Consider the following 23,210-nt stretch of genomic DNA (forward strand, 5'->3'; position numbering starts at 1 on the left):
AGGGCCATCACTATCTCAATAAAATAAAATATACTTTTAAAAATAAACCATTTTAATATTTTATTTAACTAGGCAGTTAAGAACAAATTCTTATTCGCAATGATGGCCTACAAGGGAACAGCAGGTTAACTGCCTTGTTCAGGGGCAGAACAATAGATGTTTTCCCTTGTCAGCTCAGGGATTTGATTCTGCAACCTTTTAGTTACTGACCCAACACTAACCACTAGGCTACCTGCAGCTCCACAAATAGTTAAGAACTACTGACACAAACAACCAAAGCTTCCCTGATGACATGCAAAATCCTAGATGTGGGCTCTATACAGTGTTCCATTATTAAAGTGGCCATTATTAGTCACTTTACATACTGCTTTACTCATCTCATATGTATATACTATTCAACTGTATTTTAGTCAATGCCACACCAACATTACTCATCCTAATATTTATATATTTCTTAATTCCATTATTTTACTTTTATATGTGTGTATTGTTGTGAATTGTCAGATACTGCTGCACTGTTGGAGCTAGGAACATTGCTAAATATGTGTGACCAATACAATTTTATTTTGATTTATAATAAAACTTCTCAGCACAGCAATTATTTTACCACTAGATGGTGCTCTATAACTATTCTACAAAGCCACAGACAAATTATATAATCGGAATGCACAGAGGTGGGTTTTGCAAAAGTAATACCCAATCAAAGTATGATAAAAGTTAGAGGCATGTAACAAATTAGCATACGTTTAATACCCGCTGTTTCTCTGTGGACCAACGCTTAATTGTTGATATGATCAAATAGACTACTGTAAACACTTTATTTGGAATTACTTTATTGAACAAACAAAAATGAAAGATGTACAATTACATTTGAGCAGCTGTAGAACATTCAGTGGTGAGTTCCCCTGCCTTCTAACACCCTAGCAGTTTAAAAGCAGAGACAACCATGATATTTTACCATTAAAAAACACATTGTACTGGTCATAACTTTATCCCGATTAAAATGGCTCCCAGAGTGTGAGTCTCTACCCAGCAGTCACTTAAAATCAGTGCAAGCATGTGACCTTCTCTATGGAACATTGAGACCTATGTCACCAGGAATGTGGGACCATTGGGTTAACAGTTTTGCATACTGGGTTTGGGGACCATTCGGTTCACAGTTTTGCATATGTTAAACGCAAAAGGTAAGATGTGAAGCACATAAGATATTATAGGCTGCTTTTATAAGCCTACACTTCCATGTTCTGTTTCAATCGCAGGGTTAGAGTAATAGTGATATGACAACATAAACATATATACAGGTAACTGACAAAATAATGGACACTCAAGTAAATACAAAGTATATTGAAAGCAGGTGCTTCCACACAGATGTGGTTCCAGGGTGAATTAAGCAATACAAATCACATGTATAAAAATGCTTGGCTGGCCAGTGGATGACAATGCCCCCATCCACAGGGCACGAGTGGTCACTCAATGGTTAGATGAGCTGTGAGTTGAGGACCAATTAAATCCCTCTTGCAAAGATTGCATTATTTCATTTTAACTTGCCCATGGATTGATGTTTCAGCATTGTCTCAAGAGTTTGGCATTTGACTAGCCATGTACGACATGCATACGCAGTTACAAGCCTGCTAGAGTTAGAGGCAAGCAGAGGAGCAATACCCACCGTCATAGTACAGATGAAGCCTGAGCTGGAATGTGAAGCTAACTGAAGCCGGGTAAGCTTTAGAAAACACTGAGTAGATCTAGCTTGCTTCATAGAATACCGCTAAGATTTCAACCCAATTGAACACCTAAGGGAGATTCCGGAGCGGCGCCTGAGACAGCGTTTCCACCACAAATAACAAAGTACCAAATTATGGAATTTCTTGTGGGAGAACGGTGTCACATCCCTCAGAGCTCCAGCTGTTCTGGCTCATGGTAGCCCAATGCCATATTAAAACACCTTATTTTGGCAGTTACCTGTCTATTTCAATTTTACATTCTCAATACATGAATCTACATTTGTCTAAAATCTCAATATGTAAATAAGTACTTTATTTATATATACACACAGTCATGCGAAAAAGTAAGTATACCCCCTGGAAAGTGGTCTTAAAAAAATACATACATTTAATAACCAGTCAAAAGTTTGGACACCTACTCATTGCAGGGTTTTTCTTTATTTTTACAATTTTCTACATTGTAGAATAATAGTGAAGACATCAAAACTATGAAATAACACATGTGGAATTCTGTAGTAACCGAAAGTGTTAAACAAATCAAAATATATTTTATATTTGAGATTCTTCAAAGTAGCCACCATTTGCCTTGACAGCTTTGCACACTTGGCATTCTCTCAACCAGCTTCATGAGGTAGTTACCTAGAATGCATTTCAATTAACAGGTGTGCTTTGTTAAAAGTTCATTTTTTAAATGCATTTCCTTCTTAATGAATTTGAGCCAATCAGTTGTGTTGTGACATGGTAGGGGTGGTATACAGAAGTTAAGCTTATTTGGTAAAAGACCAAGTCGATATTATGGCAAGAACAGCTCAAATGGAGGTGGTTTGGGATGAGTTGGACCGCAGAGTGAAGGAAAATCAGCCAACAAGTGCTCAGCATGCGTGAACTCCTTCAAGACTGTTAGAAAATCATTCCAGGTGAAGCTGGTTGAGAGAATGCCAAGTGTGCAAAGCTGTCATCAAGGCAAAGGGTGGCTACTTTGAAGAATCTAAAATATATTTTGATTTGTTTAACACTTTTTTGGTTACTACATGATTCCATAGTTTTGATGTCTTCACTATTATTCTACAATGTAGAAAATAGTAAAAATGAAGAAAAACCCAAGAAAGAGTAGGTGTGTCCAAACTTTTGACTGGTACTGTATGTGAGCTAAATTCCAACTACATTCATTGATAAAGGTAACCCAATCTAACAAATCACATAACATTTTCAAAGTGTTAAAATTGTTATGCAATTAAAATAAACAAATCGAATTTCCTTTACCATCACATAAAATTGCTAAAATTAGAAGAATCAGGTGCACCGGAACAGGTGGAAATTATTAGAAAATCAATAGAGTAACTTGGGTGGATCCAGCCTTCCATAAAGATTAGAAACTTGGTCTGGTTTGGTCTTAACCAACCATAGAAGTCTAAGATCCCCAAGGAAACATCAAGGGATCTACAGGCCTCTCATGCCACAATTAATGTCGAAGTGCATGAGTCAACTGTCAGAGTGTGCACACACTTGGCCTACATGGGAGGTCAGGAAGAAAGAAAATCAAGACCAAAACTACTTGAACAATGTGCTCTGGAAAGTTGAGTCAAAGGTGGAGTTGCAATGCCAGAAACCATGTTTGGCGAAAATGAAACACTGCCTTTGAACAGAAGAACCTCTTACCAACCGTAAAGCATGGGTTTCAGTAGCATTATGGTTTGGTGCAGCTTTGCTGCCTCAATGATGGCAAATTGGCCAGCGCCTGAGTCAACCATGAATTCCATATTGTACCAGAGAATTCTTGAGGAGCATGTGAGGACATCTGTCAAAAAGCTGAAGCTGAACCGAACATGGATCTTGCAACAGGACAATGATCCAAAACACACAAGCAAAGCTACAGCAGAATGGCTCAAAAATAAGAAATGGAAGTTTATGGAATAGCCGAGGCGCAGATCTCAATTCTGTCGAAATGCCCTCGAACATGGCACGGTTGAAGCAGTACTGTAAAGATAGACATTTACAAAAAACGACTACATTAATTAAGTTATTTCAGCAAAAAGGGGGCAACACCAGCTATTGAAGCTAGGGGTGTACTTATTTTTTCTGCACTGGAATTGCATTTCTGTTCATTTTTTTATGAATAAATGATTGCAAAGCAATCATTCAGTGTCATTGGTTAAATTAGGTTACCTTTATCTGTCAATAGTGTTAAAGTGAAGATTACATATCCATCTGTCCAAATATCTAAAAAAATATATATATTAAAATAAAAATCCAGGAGATGTACTTACTTTTTCACGACTGTATTTATCAATATGTAAATCAGGACAAGAAAATGAAGGTTAACACAATAACAAAATTATATGCCTTCATTGACATGATGCCGAGCGATTGGATGAAAAACATTAAATTAATCCTGTGTACTGTAGTACTGCATATGAGCTGTACAAATCCCAAAAAGGCAGCAATAGTTTCTCAGGGATCAAACGCAGGCTCTGTAGCTGTCATTCTGAAGCCAGTTATATTGATTGATTTATGATTTGCAAAGGTGACGAACGGATGGCGCAGTTACTTCTCCGACGTGTACATTTGGTACATCACCGTGACGACAGCTGCAGCCAAACCAGGGATCAACCAGTTTGTCCACCAACTGTTGAGGAGTGAGGAACAAGAGCTCAGATACAATACATCAGTAAAACCGTCAGCTGAAAGGGTACAAAGGTGATAAAATGCAAATGTCATAGAAAAGCAATGTTGGTTCCCCATTAGATCACTGCAACAAATATAAGATATACTTTATTAATCAAGACAGTAATGTGTCATCTGCTATTACCCAACCCCTCTGGTATACACACACAAACAAACAAACATTAGGTTGGAGAAGCTGGAGCAGAGGGCATACATTTCTCAACAAACATGAGGAAGCACATTTGCTTACATAACCACAAACAAGCCTCTGAAGCATCCATTACTCATGCCGATGCAAACGTGCAAGATTAATTGTAATTTATTTAAAACCAAGACACTGAAAAAAGCATCAGGGGTGCCTACCTAGAGGTTTCCTTGAGTTGTTCCTGCAAGAAAATAAAAAAAAGTCCACAAATATTTACATGCATGTCTCAGTATCTCTGAGTAGGCCCATCTTTATGATACACTGTAAATGTCAACTACAGGCGTTTTCAAAATAACTCTCGAGTAAGGCAGCGAGTAAGGCAGCTTAGTGTGTGTGCTGGAATATGAGTAGCGTAAATTGTCACATTTGAGATACAGTTGCCTGATATCCACATGAATTCGTCTTACTTACTGAAGGTTTGTCAATCTTCAGTCGGTCATCCTACACGAGAGAGTGAGGGAGATAGGATGGGGAGAGTGGGAGGAAAAGAGAAAGGTTGTTTATTATGCTATGAGAGTCGGCAGGTATTCAACAAATATAGGACCAGGTATTCCTTCCCCTTTAGATTACACTAGATGTAAGGCTGAGAACTAAATTATTCCTATCCTCAGCAGCAGAGCAAAACAAACTAGACAGATTTTTTTTTAAATTAAGTGTCACATCAGCCAACTGAAACCAGAACGATTAATTAAACAAATATATCAAATGTAAATGAAGAGTTATCTTGCATACCATTGCCATGATGTAGCCTACACATGTTATGCTGTGAAATCTAACAGGTGTCTATTTTAGCAGAACTATGGGACCACTGAAACTTCCTACATAATATCATGGTCATCTGCATTCAATCAAGATGACATACAGAGAATGAAAGGGTAGCCAATGTCATTCAATGAAGACAACAGAGCGGAAAACACAATCACAATACCCTACACTGTTGTGTTCAGCCAATCTACACCACTCACAGTGCCAGACTTGTCTTGAGCAGCGCCTCACACCCAATAGGTCACAGGAAGACCAACCAGGTCACCCGTGATACAAGTCAGTATTCATCCATGTCTGAGGACATTGGGGTATGTGGAAACCGGCCACTAGGAGTAAGTGAGCACTCTTACCTTCAAGTAGGTTTCGATTTTGCTAGGGCGTTGAGGACGGTGATGGCGGAGGGGTGTAAGCATCTGCCTCTGATTCCAAAGGTTGCAAGTTTGTATCCAGCAATAGAAATTTGTTTGACATTTTTGTTTTAAGCCTATCCCAAACCATAACCTTAAAATTGTGCCGTTAATGCCTACATTTAACCTTAAAAACACTTTGAAAGTTGACGTTTGATAAAAATAAATGAGCGTCTAATTCTGACGTGAGACTGTGAGCTGGTATTGTGCAAGGGCCTGTGCGGTCGCTGTCTAATAGTAACTTAATGGTTGTCTGGGTGTTTTGTTTTTATCTGTATTTCTAACAATCTAGTCCCACGCTTCCAAAGAGAGATGAATTGTGCCTGCTTGCCCTGCTAACTCTGAAATAAAATACAACCTATAAATTACTTGTTTCTCTGGGATTAATTAAAACAAACTCTACCAGTTGAATAGAGGACTGGGCATGCCCCCATTCTCATCGACGTGGATGTAGTGTAGCAGGTTGAGAGCTTCAAGTTCCTTGGTGTCCACATCTCCAACAAACTATCATGGTCCAAACACACCAAGACAATCATGAAGAGGGCGCGACAAAACCTATTCCCCCTCAGGAGACTGAAAAGATCTGTCCGATTCCAGCCTTGCTGAAGCACCCCCAGATCCTCACCGATCCTGCACCAAATTTCACAGCGGGTGCGAGACACTGTGGCTTGTAGGCCCACTATGAAATTTGGTGGAGGGTCGCTGATGATCTGGTAATGCTTCAGCAAGGCTGGAATCGGGCAGATGTCTTTGTGAAGGACGCATGAATCAAGCCACGTACAACGTTGTCCTGGAAGAAAACTTGCTTCCTTCTGCTCTGACAATGTTCCAACTCTGAATAATTGTTTTTTCCAGCAGGACAATGCTCCATGCCACACAGCCAGGTCAATCAAGGTGTGGATGGAGGTCCACCAGAACAAGACTCTGTCATGGCCAGCCCAATCTCCAGACCTGAACCCCATTGAAAGCCTCTGGAATGTGATCAAGATGAAGATGGATGGTCACAAGCCATCAAAACAAAGCCGAGCTGCTTGAATTTTGGCGCCAGGAAGTCACCCAACATCAATGTGAAAGACTGGTGGAGGGGATGCCAAGACGTATGAAAGCTGTGACTGAAAATCAGGGTTATTCCACCAAATATTGATTTCTGAACTCTTACTAAATTAAAACATTGGTATTGTGTTTAAAAATGAATATGAACTTATTTTCTTTGCATTATCCAAGATCTTGTTCTTTTGACCAGTTGTCATTTTCTGCAAATAAATGCTCTAAATGACAATTTTTTATTTGAGATTTGGGAAAAATGTTGTTAGTTGTTTATAGAAAACAAATGTCATTTTACCCAATCACATACCTGTAAATAGTAAAACCAGAGAAACTGAACATTTTGCAGCAGTCTCTTAATTTTTTCCAGAGCTGTACACTCAGTGGCCAGTTTATTAGGTACACCCATCCAGTACTGGTTTGGACCCCCCTTTCCCTCCAGAACAGCCTGAATTGTTCAGGGCATCGATTCTACAAGTTGTTGGAAACGTTGGTCCATGCTGACCCAAATGGCATCGTGCAGTTGCTGCAGATCGGACGGCAGTTCATTCATGCTGCGACCAGCCTATTCCATCTCAATATTTTTCCACTTCTCTATTGTCCAGCGTTGGTGATCACGTGCCCACTGGAGACGCTTTTTCTTGTTTTTAGCTGATAGGAGTGAAATCAGTCTGCTGCAATAGCCCATCCGTGACAAGGACCGGCAAGTTGTGCATTCCGAGATGCCATTCCGCGCCATTATTTTCCTGTTTGTATCCTGCCTGTTAGAGTTCACGATTCTTGCCATTCTTCGACCTCTCTTGCTTTTGCCCACAGGACTGGATGTTTTGTTTGTCGCACTATTCTCCGTAAACCCTAGAATGGTGCATGAGAAGTCCAGGAGGGCAGCCGTTTCTGAGATATTGGATCCGGCCCGCCTGGCACCAACGATCATACCACGCTCAAAGTTGCTTAGGTCACTCATTGTGACATCAAATTTTGGGTGGAATATTGGCTGTATGGTTCATAAAGAAAATAAATAGTAATATTATATAATTTCTCTCATGACAATTTGATGAAACCACAAATCTTTTAGGGAAACAATGTTTCCTTTTGCTCATGGGTGTGGGAAGGTGTACCCAGTGGTGTAGTGGAGAGTAAATGTACGTAAAACACGATCTACGCACCATTTTTATTTTGCTCACGTTTACCCACCTTTAGTGTAAAAATGCATTGAAAAGTTTAAAGGGCGTTACTTTTCTCACCGGGAACAGCAATTAGCGCTTACCCACCTATTTTCTTTACTACTACAACAGTGTATACCCCTTTGTCCAATGAGGTAATTTCTGATGATTTATGGGACGGACCCCTTCTGGCTCAAGAGCACCCCCAGAGGCAAAAGTTTTCTTAAAGCTTATTAAAAAAGAACATGTGTAAGGTACGGAAGGAGTGCTTACTGGATGCAGTTCTCCAATGACCATGTTGGCAGCCATCTCCCTGGCATCTGATGAGTGTCCGACATCTTCAAAGCTCTCTGTGGCATCGCCGCCGGCCTGTTCTCTCAAGACCTCCTCTCCACCTGGGTGCTGTAATATACGTGTCAAAATCATTGCTTTTATGCAATTTAGGCTTATTAAAACGCATTCTAGGTGTCCATTCCCATTGTTTTGCACTAAACCTTGATGCTAAGCTGTAGCTATATAGACATCTTCGATCAGTGCTTCTCTGTGTTCAGACTATTCATATGATATATTTGACTGACTAAAACATTACAACTAGCCCATGTCAGCTAAAAAACATTAGCCGACATGGGCTAGTTGATCTGAACATTTCTGACAAGTTATAAATAGCTATGGTATGCAATGACAAGAGAAACTGATGATGCGCTACCCAATTTCGAAATTGCACCTAAGGCTGTTACGGTGACCGTATTACCGCCAGTCATGAGTCATGACCGCAGTCAAATTCCAGGTGACCGTTTAGTCACGGTAACTAGGCTTCTCCAAGCTCGGATGCTGCTGATGGTCATTAGTACCAAACTGGCTGACAGACTGGTACTTGGCACTCTATTGTCCCTCTAATATTAATGCAAATGTATTCGAAAGATCTAACCAAACACTTCATGAGAGCCCATGGTGTTGTGCAACTTTTCTATAGGCTATGCAACTGTGTGAGAGAACAGAATTTTGATGGCCTTTATTAAAAAGAGGATTTCCATCAGCTTTCTAAAGGCTAGGCCTATTATATTTGTTATCAACTTTCCTAATATTAAAGCACATTGCATCAACTTACAACAGGAGTATAGCCCACCAGGCTGGCATGAAAATGAACCAAATCAAAACTAATTTCACACATTATTTAGTATATGTAAAGACAACATTAAATAAAAAATGATCTGATGGGTGACAATATTAGCCCATCACTATTGAATGATGCACACCTCATGTAGCCTAGCCCATAGGCCTATATGTTTTGATAAGGTTTGTATCATAACTAAAATGGCCAAACAACTTACAACCAGTGTAGAGTCTAACTGGTATACATAGGCAGCGCATGAGTTAAGTTTGGGGAAGATCATTTACACCATAAAAATGCACCTTTATAATAATTCATTCAATACATGAATCACATTTGTGGCCACTTTTCAGAACAGTCACACATATAGCTTACTGCGATGTGTGCATTGCTGAGCTTATAATGTGAAGAAATAGCCTCATAGTTTATCAACATTTTAAGCTAAATGTTCTGATCTGTTGCATCAGCCTCATTGCTTTTAAAAAGGTTTTTTGATGAGTGGTTGTATTCATTTGGGATCTATAGCATCCCACAACTGTCCCAGTGTATGTTTGGAATATTTATTGACCAATAGAATAGGTCAAGTTTGGTACTATGGGGGATAGTAAATTGACATAGGCTAGTGGTTTTGCTGTTTATTAGGCCTACTCATCTTGTTGTCTGACAAAAAGTAGGCTAAATGTGGACAGTTCTTCTAACATCTTCAATATGCGCCTCGGAATTCGATAAGAGGGACGCATGCAGTTGCGTCCACGATGTGTCTGTCTTCACTTGTAGCCTACTTAGCTGATATGCCTGTGAAAAGGACCCCATCAAGTGACGGGCATTGGCTAATAAAAATTTAGAAATCTGAGAAAGCCATGTGAGCGAGGTTCTTCGGAGCTCGGCAGCCGGGAGAAGAGAATTATAATTATTATATTCAGCTCAATGGCAACTTTGGCCGCAAAAGGCATTTTTCGGGGGCATTATGGCCACACAAGGGGAATGCCGCTGGAAAATTCAAGGCCGGGTGAGAATATTATCGAATGCTTGTCAAAATTGTGAATGAGAGACTGATGAAGTGTGCGCAGCTTGCACAAGAACCAAAACAGAGCGCATGCCTTTCATGCAACTTTTTTCAAATCATTAATCGAATCATGCAGCCTTAGAATGTATTAAAAATGTTAACATATAGCCCAATATTTGTATCACAACTAAATTAAGCATATAGGAGGAGCTGTGTCTTTGTTAACTGCTTAACACAGAATAGCCGTATGTGCGCACTTCCTTGGAAATCGTTTGGAGAAAATATCCTTTCTATTTTATTCAGCTATGTTCAATTGTATTCTACATTCTACTACAAATAATGCCACGGAATTCTAAGCAAATCTTGTCTGCTTAATGAACTAGTGTAGCCCACAGCCATATGGCAAAGCCATATCAGGACAACTTAAAGTATGCTATTCTGTTCTTCTGAAATAGACTATTTTCTTTAGACACTTCTAAAATGGATTGATTGTGATGTGTAGGCTATATTAAATGGATTTGACTTTTTAAAATGAAGATGTTCCAAAAGGTCTGCATCAGTGGCTTGTAGGCTGTGTGTGGAAGCCAGGAGTATGTGTTTGTTAATTAATGGTCAATTACTGTGAGACCGGCAGTTATCTGCTTGACAATCACCGGCTGACAAAAGTTCATGACTGCCACAGCCCTAACTGCACCTTGTGCACTCTACTAATGCAACTTTCAAAAGTAAGTTGAAATAAAGACTGAGTTCCTTAAAACCTGTTTTTTTTGGGGGGGGGGGGGGGCACAGTTTGGGAACCACTGGACTAGGGTGTCCACAACATTACGTAAATCTGTAATTTTAGTATCCAAGTTTAAATCATATTTAAATCCTCTTTCAGCAAAACCTATTCTGCTAGTTACACACGTTATTCTAGACACATAAGTATAGCATTTTTTTGTATAACATTATAGAAACTTGTGAAAAGGTCTTGAACACACACCTATATTTGGAGACCGTACACAACAGGTTGAAACCAATGGAACAATAATAATTGACATGCTTGGCCTTTTGAGTGTTATTTGCCTAAATAAGAAATCCCCAAATTTCCCTATAAACTCGTGTAAGGTAGCCTCGTGAAAACCCAACTGAATGCTATTATTTACCCTACTCAAATTGAACAATGTAGAATAGTACTTCTTTGCTCTTCACTACTCTGCTTCCAATCCCCAGAAACAAACACACTATATTTTGGGGGAACCCAGGGTCAGCAACAGCATAGCTCTGGAGAAGTTAAGGGTAAAACAGTAGTAGATATGGTCTGAAACCAGAAGCCTTCCCATTGTCAGTTCAGTTCCCACTCATCATCACCCAAACCGGGACTTTAACCAGCGACCTTCCTTCCTCACCTCTGAGCTACTTACCCTGTACTATCTGATCCAAAGATTCATTTAATCTGTAACCAGGACAATGTGTGAACTCAGATGGGAATTGTGACTTGCCAGCTGTTGGGGATATTCAGTGTCCTCGATTGAACCCAGTCTTTCAAAGGACGGATCAGATAGCTTTCTGACTGCTTTACTTGTCTAATTTTGATAAAATAGTATCTGCCCTTATCTTATTGTCCATAGGCTACATTGTAATAACAATAAACTAGGCCTATCCAAAGTACAAAGAAACCCAGGAGAGAAAACGACATTGATGGTTATGATCACTCATTATTAGGGATGGGAATTGCCAGGGATCTCACAATACGATGTTATCACGATACGTAGGTGTCAATATGATATGTATTGCTATTAGGGATGGGCATGAACAATCGAACTGACGTCAAAACTCAATCATTAACCAGAGATCATATTTTTCTTCAAATACTAAAGAACTATTTGGTCTAAATGTTGACTTGAAGACAACGTTAATTTGCTTTAACTCTATCGTTCTATTTATACATGTGCATTGCAGGACACAACTAAAAAGAAACCAAGCCAAGCATCACAGTTCTGCTCCATAAATTCCCTTTTCCCTCTGTGGCTCACTCAATTGTGTAAAAAATAGAACCGGTTCCACACTGAAAATAGGCACAAATATTACTAAGCCTAGGCCTATTCACCAAACAGATGTCATGGCCAAAATTCATCCCCATGCAGTGTTCAATGGGAAATTGTTAATACATTTTTTTAAATTCCAAAAGAACATGCAGAATAAACTCAAACGCCTGGTTATCGAAAATTAGAGATTTTGGTTTGTAACTCTGAAAAATGTATTTCAAAAATCGCCAAATTGAGCCACTTTTAAATTAGCCCTCAGAATAACTTCCAGACTCGAGATGTGCGTCACTTTGTACTATTCTGTTATATTACATCATGTCGTTTACTATAAAATGTGTGTGTCTTGACTGGGAATGGAAATGGGGATGGGAAATAAGAGTAGTCTGCTAAATTAACAACAAGGCTATGCCATTGCACAGCCATAGGCTTCTACAAGCAAGTGCCACACTGCTGAGGTTACTACCTTTTTAAAGATCGTCTTCTATAATTTATATATATATCTTGTTTCAATAAATTAATCTTAAATGACTCACCACCTGGATTCGGTCTTATGTAGCAAAATGAAAGTAGAGACTCAGAGCTACAAAATGGTATATCATACACTGCATTTGAGGAACAATGGGAAAGTAACTCTGCTTTGAATGTTGATTAACTTGTAAACTCACTTTTCCGAAAAATGGCATTTGTGTTTCGGTGAGAGAGCTCTTCTTTAGCAACACCCATGCAGTATTGTTCATGTCATTACTATCCTGCATAAATCTGCTGGGAGCTGACCAACCAAGTTCAATGTTAGCTAGCTAACATTAGGCTCTAACTAGCAAAGCTAATGGATCGGGGATATGAATAATAACACCATACACGCAACATTAGCTAGGGAGCCAGCCAGCTAATGTTAGCTAGCTAACAGTACACTTTAGCTTAATTCATGTAACTAGCTAGCTTGTTAAACAATGAACCTAGCTAGGTAAACACCATGTAATATCACACACACACACACACATCACAACGCTAGCCAAAGTTAGCTAGGGAGCCAGGCAGCTAACACTAGCTAACAGTACATGTTAGCTAGAGATATGTAGCTAGCTAGGTAAACAATGAACCTAATCAGGTAACCATGTAATATCACACACATCACAAGCCAGCCAGCTAACGTTAGCTAGTTAAACAAAAATGAATAATAACATTATACACGTAGCGTTAGCTAGGGAGCCAGCCAGCTAACATTAGCTAGCTAGCTAACAGTACACTTGAGCTTGAAATGAAACCACTGTCAAAATTAGTGTAATATCTGAAAATGGAGCTAGCTAGACTATCTTACCCGTCCGTATACATCATCATGCATGATGAACGCGTCTCCCCATTACGGATCCATGCCACAAATACCCTTAGTTTGAAGACGTAATCCGGAAACAGGTGTTTTCTCCATCTCCTTAGCTATCATACTCTAATTCCACCGATTTCAAAACTTGATCCTCCAGAAAGTGGAGAGCAACACTTATGCAGCTACATTTTAAAAAAGCCGCGTTGTCGACAGGATTAACACAGACTGAGCTCAAACAGACAGAAGCCTCCTATTTGGCAGACCAATCTGAACTCCTCTATTAGCATGTCCAGCCCACTCATTATCTCAGCCAAACATGGCTAGTGGGAAGTTTGCTTACTTTTTCTGTGGTTTACCAACAAGGCTCGTAAATTTAACAATTTTATTCGTATTTACAGATGACATACAAGTCTGTTATTAATGGACATGAAAGTTCACATGTTCCAGAAGGCATTTCTGATGAAAAAAAAAGGATGAAAAAAAACATTCAGTCGTGACTTGCGACATACGCCTAGTACATGAAACGGATTTAGCATTTAGCATTTAGGATTCTTTATCTGTAATGGTTATCATAAATAAGCCATTGTTGCACACGGTTGGCATATTGATAAATGCGCAAAAAAAATTCCAGTGTGGGCCGATTACTCCCTAAAAAAATCATGCAGCCAAAAAAGTTAAAATGCCCATCTCTAATTGCAATTCGACATTTATTGCGATTAGATACTGGGATTTTATTGCGATTCGATGTTCCAAATATATTGCTCACCATATGTCTGCTGCAGAGGGCCAAGAGAAAACAATTTTTTACAGTCAGAACAAACTACGAATGAAAAAATACTGGAGTTTTGATGCAACTAGCGCAAAAATAATATTGCAATATTGTCAAAACGATACATTGTCAAAAATAATATCCCGATATGTATCTGTATCGTTTTTACCCCCCCCCCCCCCCATCACTACTCACTATAGTACCAACCTGGACCCAGGGGTAGACATAACATAGTAAATTTAAATCTGTGACACTCAGATAGTATGATCCGGTATGTTACGTTTCGTTTGGTATAGATTCATTTGTGACTGTCCATCATCCATTTGATATGTTACGAATTACAATGCAGATGATATGAATTGCAAATTGTACAATATGTTACAAATTTGCCTGACGTTAAATATTTGTTGCAAAGTACAATTTGTTAGGTGGCTAACGTTAGCTAGGCTAGGGATAAATTGAAGGTTGTGGGTTAAGGTAAGGGTTAGCTAACATGCTAAGTAGTTGCAAAGTAGCTAAAAAGGAGTAGTTGCAAAGTTGCTAATTAGCCTAGCAAAAATTGTTCGTGATATGATTTGAAACACGCAACCATTTGGTTGTTAGACAATCGTGTTATATGCTAACCTATCCTCCCCGACCAAACGCTCCTTTCGTTTTTGGCGTAACCCTGTAAGTCTAAACCCTTAGATCATGGAATTGTTTTAAGATGGTCATAAAATGTATAACTTAGCCACTTGATTTAGAATTTTAGGTATATACTTTTTTATTTTTTATGAAACATTGAATTTGGCCTTTACTGCTAAAGCCCATCGATAAACATCGAATAACATTTATATAAATGGCAAAACAGAAAGTTTTGTCTGTCCTATAGCTTAGAGATATAAGAAGACTTTTTTTTTTTATACCAATGTTTGGTCACGTTACTTTGGCACATTTTACCCACCATGCACATACATTTAAAAAAAAAGAAAAAAAGAAAAAAAAGAAATGTACAGCCTGGTACTGGGTTACCTTCAGATGACTCACCTGAAGCTTGTGTGTTGTAGCAGAACAACCAACACCTTTGTGTTCACGGGAGTCTGACCTTTCGATATTGGTGACATATTAATTTGTAGTTCATATGGGTCAGGTTTTACAGACAATTTGACAACTTTCTTGTCCGGATCCTCTCATGTGTAGAAAAAGGCTGTGGAAAGAGGGGTTTAAACTGCAGCCTAGAGGCCTTCATGGGTCCAAAAAGTTGGATCTAGGGCTTTCCCATGCAGACCGATATGCATAAATAAAATGTAAAAAATATATAGAGACCCGTTCCAAACAGACCCAAGGACAACTACACTCGTTCCGTATAGGCCTGGTCGGGGCCAGACTCGGTCCAAGTGAGAGAAGCAGAAAAGTCCAATTTTAAGCTACTTTATTAACCAGAGCTGATAAAGCACGAGGGAGAGGCGGTAGCAGGGGCCATGCTGTCTGTGTAGGCGACTGAATGTGTGTGCGTGACACAGGAACAAGGAGAAAGAGACAGCAACTAAGCAAGCTTACTCGCACTATAGTAGAATAATAGCTGCCATTGCTATACAGTCTTGACTGTATCAAACCAGGAGAAGCTAGTTAAGTTAGTTAGCTAGGCTAATTGAGGCTGCATGCACTTTATTGTCCGACACAGTTATAAACAAATACATTCAAAGTATAAAGTAGCAGCCTAGTTGTTGGCTCTTGGTCATTGTAGCCTATTCTTCTCCTTTAACTTTGAATTCCATCTTCCTCCATTGATTAGATATCTCCTAACTTTTGCCCTATACGGAGGCTCTACGACAAGCGACACGCACAATTCATGAAAACCAAAGAGCAGATAATGCCATTTCTCTCCCTCTCTAATGCAGCAGTCACATTCAGATCTGTATGGGTCTTTCTGAACAAGTCAGTAAAAAAGAAATCACACAGAGACCGTGACAATCATATCAGATTCGTCCCGGATCTGGTCTCAGGTATTGGTGTATCCGTGAAGAGCTCTACACTGCAGCCACTACTACAATAAATGGTCACTCTCTAGTATAAACACACAGGGTGCTTATCAATATTACAAGTTACATCACCATGTGATGCACAGGTGCGTCAATCGACTGTAGTTAATTAACCTTTTGCCTTACGTAACCATACATACGTGTCGTTCTTGAGGCCAGGCTGATTGTTCGGGTAACAAATCAAGCGTTTAATAAGATATTTTTTCCCCTCTAAAGTTCTTGCGTCGTTCTCCCTATCCTCACGTAATGAAAATGTATTTATTGACTTCGCACACAATAGTACGAAATGTTGCCATGGATAATTATTTAGAAATACTGGACCTGTTGGCTATGGCTATTATGGATAAGCATATATAAAGTACAATGTGATGGGCTATAACATGGGGGCGGCAGGTAGCCTAGTGGTTAGCGCGTTAGGACAGTAAACGAAAACTTTCCCCGAGCTGACAAGGTAAAAATCTGTCGTTCTGCCTCTGAACAAGGCAGTTCCCCTGTAGGTCGTCATTGTAAATAAGAACGTGTTCTTAACTGACGTACCTAACCTTAAATAAAGGTTCAAAATGAACAATTCGTGTAGCACAATTTTCTCACCTCCTCCAAAAATGTGGTGACATCGTAGACTTTATGGTTGATTATAATCCATGTACTCTTGAATGAATTTCGTTCCTCGATTTCCGACAATCGGTAGTATTTTACAGCGTGTCTGTCCTCGCCTTTATCCTCCATTTATCTTTTCAATAAATATATCTGAAATGAATGTGAATCCAGAATGTTACAATCTATCAAATGATTCGAAGTAGGGACAGTTCAGAGTTTTATTGTAGGTCCTGGTGCGTATCAGGAACCGCCCATGATTACGGTGATTGGTTATTTTTATATTTATTTTTAATTCGGAGGCTCTCTTATTGGTGTAATCCATGTCAGTCTGTCCCTGAAGAGAAAAACTCATTCATGGTGAGTAGGCTAAAGTTCATAAAAGTTCATCTCGAGGACCTATTTCTTACGCAATAAAACAGATAGGCATGCCTTTCTACCTGTGCATTGTGTAGGCCTATTGCATTATTCCCAAACAATTGCTAACAAATAACGAAACGGGAGAGAAAAAAATTAAATATATATATAACGAAATGGGGGACGTGCAGCTCTAACTATTTGTTCTTTGGGCTACTCTATATTCTAATGTAAAACAATAAATAAATACAAAACAGTATACTGTAGGTTTTATGGGCTACAGTAAATGCTATTGATTGATTATACATAGGTTGGATAACCTTGATAATTCTGTGATTAAACGCCCACACCAGCAAATCCAATACTTCAAGCTGAAAGATGATGGCCAAAGTTTACCCATGATTTAGCACAACAATTGAAGTCAGTACGTCATCTTTAGTCAACGTATGATACACTATATACACAAAGGTATGTGGTCACCCCTTCAAATTAATGACTTTGGCAATTTAAGCCACACCCGTTGCTGACAGTGTACTAAAGAGCTCAATGACTTTCAACTTGGCACTGTCATAGGATGCCACCTTTCCAACAAGTCAGTTAGTCAAATGTATGTCCTGTTAGAGCTGCCTAGTCAACTGTAAGTGCTGTTATTGTGAAGTGGAAATGTCTAGGAGCAACAACGGCTCAGCCGCAAAGTTGTAGTCCACACAAGCTCACAGAAAGGGACCGCCAAGTGCTGTTTGTGACATATTTTTTACATTTTATTTCGTTTGTAATTTTATGGGGCCGTCGCTTGTAGAATTTTCTAGGCCTCTTACTGCCACTAGGGGGCGCTGTGGAGTCAAATGGGAGTATTACATTTACATTTAAGTCATTTAGCAGACGCTCTTATCCAGAGCGACTTACAAATTGTATTAGTGAGATTGTGAGTTCTTGGAGGTTTCTTCTTCAATCTTGGAGAATATCTACTACTGAACACCACTAACATTTCTCCATCTCATAATTTTATCCTGTTATTTCAGGTATGTACACTACCATTCAAAAGCTTGTGGTCACTTAGAAATGTCCTTGTTTTTGAAAGAAAAGCATTTATTTTGTCCATTAGGATAACATCAAATTGAGCAGAAATACAGTGTAGACATTGTTAATGTTGTAAATGATTATTGTAGCTGGAAACGGCTTATTTTTTTACAGAATATCTACATATATGTGTACAGAGGCCCATTATCAGCAACCATCACTCCTGTGTTCCAATGGCACGTTGTGATAGCTAATCCAAGTTTATAATTTTAAAAGGCTAATTGATCATTAGAAAACCCTTTTGCAATTATGTTAGCCCAGCTGAAAACTGTTGTTCTGATTAAAGAAGCAACAGAACTGGCCTTCTTTAGACTAGTTGAGTACCTGGAGCATCAACATTTGTGGGTTCGATTACAGGCTCAAAATGGCCAGAAACAAAGAACTATCTTCTGAAACTAGTCAGTCTATTCTTGTTCTGAGAAGTGAAGGCTATTCCATGCGAGAAATTGCCAAGAAACTGAAGATCTCGTGCAACGCTTTGTAGTAATCCCTTCACAGAACAGCGCAAACTGGCTCTAACCAGAATAGAAAGAGGAATGGGAGGCCCCAGTGCACAACTGAGCAAGAGGTACAATAGAGTGTCTAGTTTGAGAAACAGACGCCTCACAAGTCCTCACCTGGCATCTTCATTAAATAGTACACACAAAACAACAGGCTATACATTTAGGTGAGTTTTTTTTCTTGCCTGAGTAGCCTCATTTCACTGCCAAAAATACAATTAAACCATCTGTTCAGCGAAATAACAATGTCAAATATAGATAGCCTAGTCAAAAGATTAACACCCAATCACATTAACCGTTACTCTCTCGTGGGAAACCTTCACTCTTGCACAGACATTTAGAAACTAAACATAACAATTTGAAAAATAAGCCACAGGAGTTTTTGAGCGAGAATAAAGACAACTTAGTAGTAAGACATGTATAAAAATCAACAGATACCATTAATAAGAAGGGGCTAGAAGCGTTTTATATGGTGAGCTACCAAGTGGCTAGGACAGGCAAGCCCCATGCTATTGTGGAGGACTTAATTCTTCCTGCTTCCGCAGATGTGGCTGGGACAATGCTGGGGGAAAAGGCCCAAAAAACTGTATAGACAATGCCTTCATCAAACACCGTTTCACAAAGCATCAGTGACATGGCAGGAGATTTTTTGAAACAATTACTGCTTCGCATACAAGCCAACAGATGTGGCGGGCCTAGCACAGCTCCTGGTATATATCAGTTCCGTTTATGGAGGGTCAATTAAGGAAGACATCCTCTTCTGCAAACCACTGGAAACCAGGACAACATGAGAGGATATTTTTAAAGTACTGGACAGCTTTGTGACATCAAATGGACTTGGTCAAGATGTGTTGGTATCTGTACTGATGGCGCAAAGCCATGACAGAGAGACAGTGGAGCGGTAATGCGCGTGCAAGCAGTTGCTCCCAATGCCACTTGGGTACACTGCAGCATTCACGAGAGGCTCTTGCTGCAAATGGAATGCCTGACAGCTTGAAAGATATTTTGGACACTACAGTGAACATTTTTAACTTTGTTAAAAGGCCCCTGAACTCTCGTGTCTTTTCTGCATTATGCAATGATATGGGCACCGACCATGTAACGCTTTTACAACATACCAAAGTGCGCTGGTTATCAGGGGGCAAAGTATTGACATGTTTTTTTTAATTGAGAAACCAGCTTAAAATGTTCTTTACTGACCATAATTTTCACTTGTCTGACCGCTTGCATGATGCCGAGTTTCTCAGACAACTGGCCTATCTGGGTGATGTTTTTTCTCGCCTGAAGTTTGACCTCTTTTCTGTCTGCATTAACAAACACAACACACAGGTCTTTCCATCATTGTATGATTTTTTTGTGTGCAAATGAACTCAAGCTTACGGACAATGTCAAATGTGATATAGCGAAGCACCTGAGTGAGCTGGGTGCGCAAGTACACAGGTACTTTCCTGAAACGGACGACACAAACAACTGGATTCGTTATCCCTTTCATGCCTTGCCTCCAGTCCACTTACCAATATCTGAGCAAGTCGAAATTGCATCAAGCAGTTCTGTGAAAATGTAATTTAATCAGAAGCTACTGCCAGATTTTTGGATAGGGCTGCGCTCAGAGTTTCTTGCCTTGGCAAATCGAGCTGTTAAGACACTGATGCCCTTTGCAGCTACTACCTATGTGAGAGGGGATTCTCAGCCCTCACTAGCATGAAAACGAAATACAGGCACAGACTGTGTGTGCAAAATGATTTAAGACGGAGACTCTCTCCAATACAATCTAACATTGCAGAGTTATGGGCATCCTTTCAAGCACACCCTTCTCATTAAACCGTGGTGAGTTATTCACAATTTTTGATGAACAAATAAGGTTTTATATGTAAGATGGCTAAATAAAGACAATTGATTGATTATTATAATATTATTATTTGTGCCCTGGTCCTATAAGAGCTCTTTGTCACTTCCCACAAGCCGGGTTGTGACAAAAACTCACACTCATTCTTATGTTTAATAAATGTATCGTATAGTGTGTGTGGCAGACTTACAATGATGGCAAAAACATTTGAGAGTGCGCTGACCCTGGTGCTAGAGGGGGTACGCAGCTGTACTTCTGAACCAGTACGGTCAGATACAGCAGAGGAAAATGGACGAAGAACACCGGTAGGAGAATAAAGACACATAGTGAACCCCCCACTAGTTATTAACACTCCGGTTGAACAGACTAGGAGACCCACACGTGAGAGAAGGCCTGCACAGATACTCACTTACCGGATGCTGGGTCAGCCATCCTACCAGCCACACATCGCAATCAACACTGTAGAGGTTTATGGGGTACCACCTATGACAGTCTGGGGAATTACACCTTACCGCATTGCACAGCCCTACCAAACCCTACCTTAACCCACACTAGTGCCTTATCAAATCAAATTTTATATGTCACATACACATGGTTAGCAGATGTTAATCCGAGTATAGCGAAATGCTTGTGCTTCTAGTTCCGACAATGCAGTAATAACCAACGAGTAATCTAACCTAACAATTCCACAACAACTACCTTATTCACACAAGTGTAAAGGGATGAAGAATATGTACATACAAATATATGAATGAGTGATGGTACAGAACGGCATAGGCAAGATGCAGTAGATGGTATAGAGTACAGTATATACATATGAGATGAGTAATGTAGGGTATGTAAACATATAAAAGTGGCATAGTTTAAAGTGGCTAGTGATACATGTATTACATAAAGATGGCAAGTTGCAGTAGATGGTATAGAGTACAGTAAATACACATATGAGATGAGTAATGTAGGGTATGTAAACATTATGTTAAGTGACATTGTTTAAAGTGGCTAGTGATACATTTTTACATACATTTTTCCATTATTAAAGTGGCTGGAGTTGAGTCAGTATGTTGGCAGCAGCCACTCAATGTTAGTGGTGGCTGTTTAACAGTCTGATGGCCTTGAGATAGATTCTATTTTTCAGTCTCTCGGTCCCTGCTTTGATGCACCTGTACTGACCTCACCTTCTGGATGATAGCGGGGTGAACAGGCAGTGGCTCGGGTGGTTGTTGTCCTTGATGATCTTTTTAGCATTCCTGTTGACATCGGGTGGTGTAGGTGTCCTGGAGGGCGGGTAGTTTGCCCCCGGTGATGCGTTGTGCAGACCTCACTACCCTCTGGATAGCTTTACGGTTGTGGGCGGAGCAGTTGCCGTACCAGGCGGTGATACAGCCCGACAGGATGCTCTCGATTGTTCATTTGTAAAAGTTTGTGAGTGCTTTTGGTGACAAGCCGAATTTCTTCAGCCTCCTGGGGTTGAAGAGGCGCTGTTGCACCTTCTTCACCACGCTGTCTGTGTGAGTGGACCAATTCAGTTTGTCCGTGATGTGTACGCCGAGGAACTTAAAACTTACTACCCTCTCCACTATTGTCTCGTCGATGTGGATAGGGGGCTGCTCCCTCTGCTGTTTCCTGAAGTCCACGATCATCTCCTTTGTTTTGTTGACGTTGAGTGTGAGGTTATTTTCCTGACACCACACTCCGAGGGCCCTCACCTCCTCCCTGTAGGCCGTCTCGTCGTTGTTGGTAATCAAGCCTACCACTGTAGTGTCGTCTGCAAACTTGATGATTGAGTTGGAGGCGTGCATGGCCACGCAGTCGTAGGTGAACAGGGAGTACAGGAGAGGGCTCAGAACGCACCCTTGTGGGGCCCCAGTGTTAAAGATCAGCGGGGTGGAGATGTTGTTACCTACCCTCACCACCTGGGGGCGGCCCGACAGGAAGTCCAGTACCCAGTTGCACAGGGCGGGGTCGAGACCCAGGGTCTCGAGCTTGATGACGAGTTTGGAGGGTACTCTGGTGTTAAATGCTGAGCTGTAGTCGATGAACAGCATTCTCACATAGGTATTCCTCTTGTCCAGATGGGTTAGGGCAGTGTGCAGTGTGGTTGCGATTGCGTCGTCTGTGGACCTATTGGGGTGGTAAGCTAATTGGAGCGGGTCTAGGGTGTCAGGTAGGGTGGAGGTGAAATGGTCCTTGACTAGTCTCTCAAAGCACTTCATGATGACGGAAGTGAGTGCTACGGGGCGGTAGTCGTTTACCATATTCCCACTTACGTGTATTAGGAAAGCAAGGAAGAATCTAAAGTGAAGCACTTATCCTTGAGACAACAAAAAGATGAAGAAAAGAGAATATTTTAATAAATCTTGGAGAATGCCTACTACTGAATACCACTAACATTGCTCTGTCTCATAATTTTATCCTGTTAAATCAGGTTTATTATTTGCTGACCACGTCTCAGTCCGAGGCCTGTAACACGTAACGCGTAAAAATTGTCTGTCCTCGGTTACAACACTCACTACTGAATTCCAAACTGCCGCTGGAAGCAACGTCAGCACAAGAACTGTTCGTCGGGAGCTTCACACACAAACCTAATATCACCATGCACAATGCCA

At 40.2% G+C, this 23,210-nt stretch overlaps 2 protein-coding genes across 2 annotated transcripts in view; one reads left to right on the top strand and one right to left on the bottom strand.

The window, feature by feature from the left end:
• The window catches only part of LOC129822811 (LYR motif-containing protein 4B), an 83,520-nt gene extending 76,203 nt beyond the window's left edge, over positions 1-7,317 (top strand). Inside the window, exon 3 of the mRNA XM_055881236.1 lies at positions 6,621-7,317. Coding sequence (XP_055737211.1) covers positions 6,621-6,800 — 180 coding nt within the window. The 3' untranslated portion in view covers positions 6,801-7,317. The remainder of the gene's footprint in view (positions 1-6,620) is intronic.
• LOC129822810 (cytochrome b5-like) lies at positions 817-17,070 on the bottom strand. The gene is made up of 5 exons (XM_055881235.1): positions 16,819-17,070; positions 8,246-8,374; positions 5,005-5,034; positions 4,752-4,774; positions 817-4,350 (listed from the first exon to the last, which is right to left on the bottom strand). The coding sequence occupies exons 1-5, from the start codon at positions 16,951-16,953 to the stop codon at positions 4,269-4,271; spliced, it is 399 nt and encodes a 132-aa protein (XP_055737210.1). The 5' UTR covers positions 16,954-17,070; the 3' UTR covers positions 817-4,268.
• Positions 17,071-23,210: the final 6,140 nt, after the last annotated feature.

This window comes from Salvelinus fontinalis, chromosome 25 (genome assembly GCF_029448725.1).
Source record: "Salvelinus fontinalis isolate EN_2023a chromosome 25, ASM2944872v1, whole genome shotgun sequence".
Lineage (NCBI taxonomy): Eukaryota > Metazoa > Chordata > Actinopteri > Salmoniformes > Salmonidae > Salvelinus > Salvelinus fontinalis.

Excerpts from the sequence above, each read along its gene's own strand:
- LOC129822810 (XM_055881235.1), bottom strand. The coding sequence starts at position 16,953 with ATGGAGGATAAAGGCGAGGACAGACACGCTGTAAAATACTACCGATTG. Across the intron at positions 5,035-8,245 it reads TCATTGGAGAACTGCATCCA|GATGACCGACTGAAGATTGA; the intron begins GTAAGCACTCCT and ends TCTCTCGTGTAG. Across the intron at positions 4,351-4,751 it reads CAACTCAAGGAAACCTCTAG|TTGGTGGACAAACTGGTTGA; the intron begins GTAGGCACCCCT and ends ACTCCTCAACAG.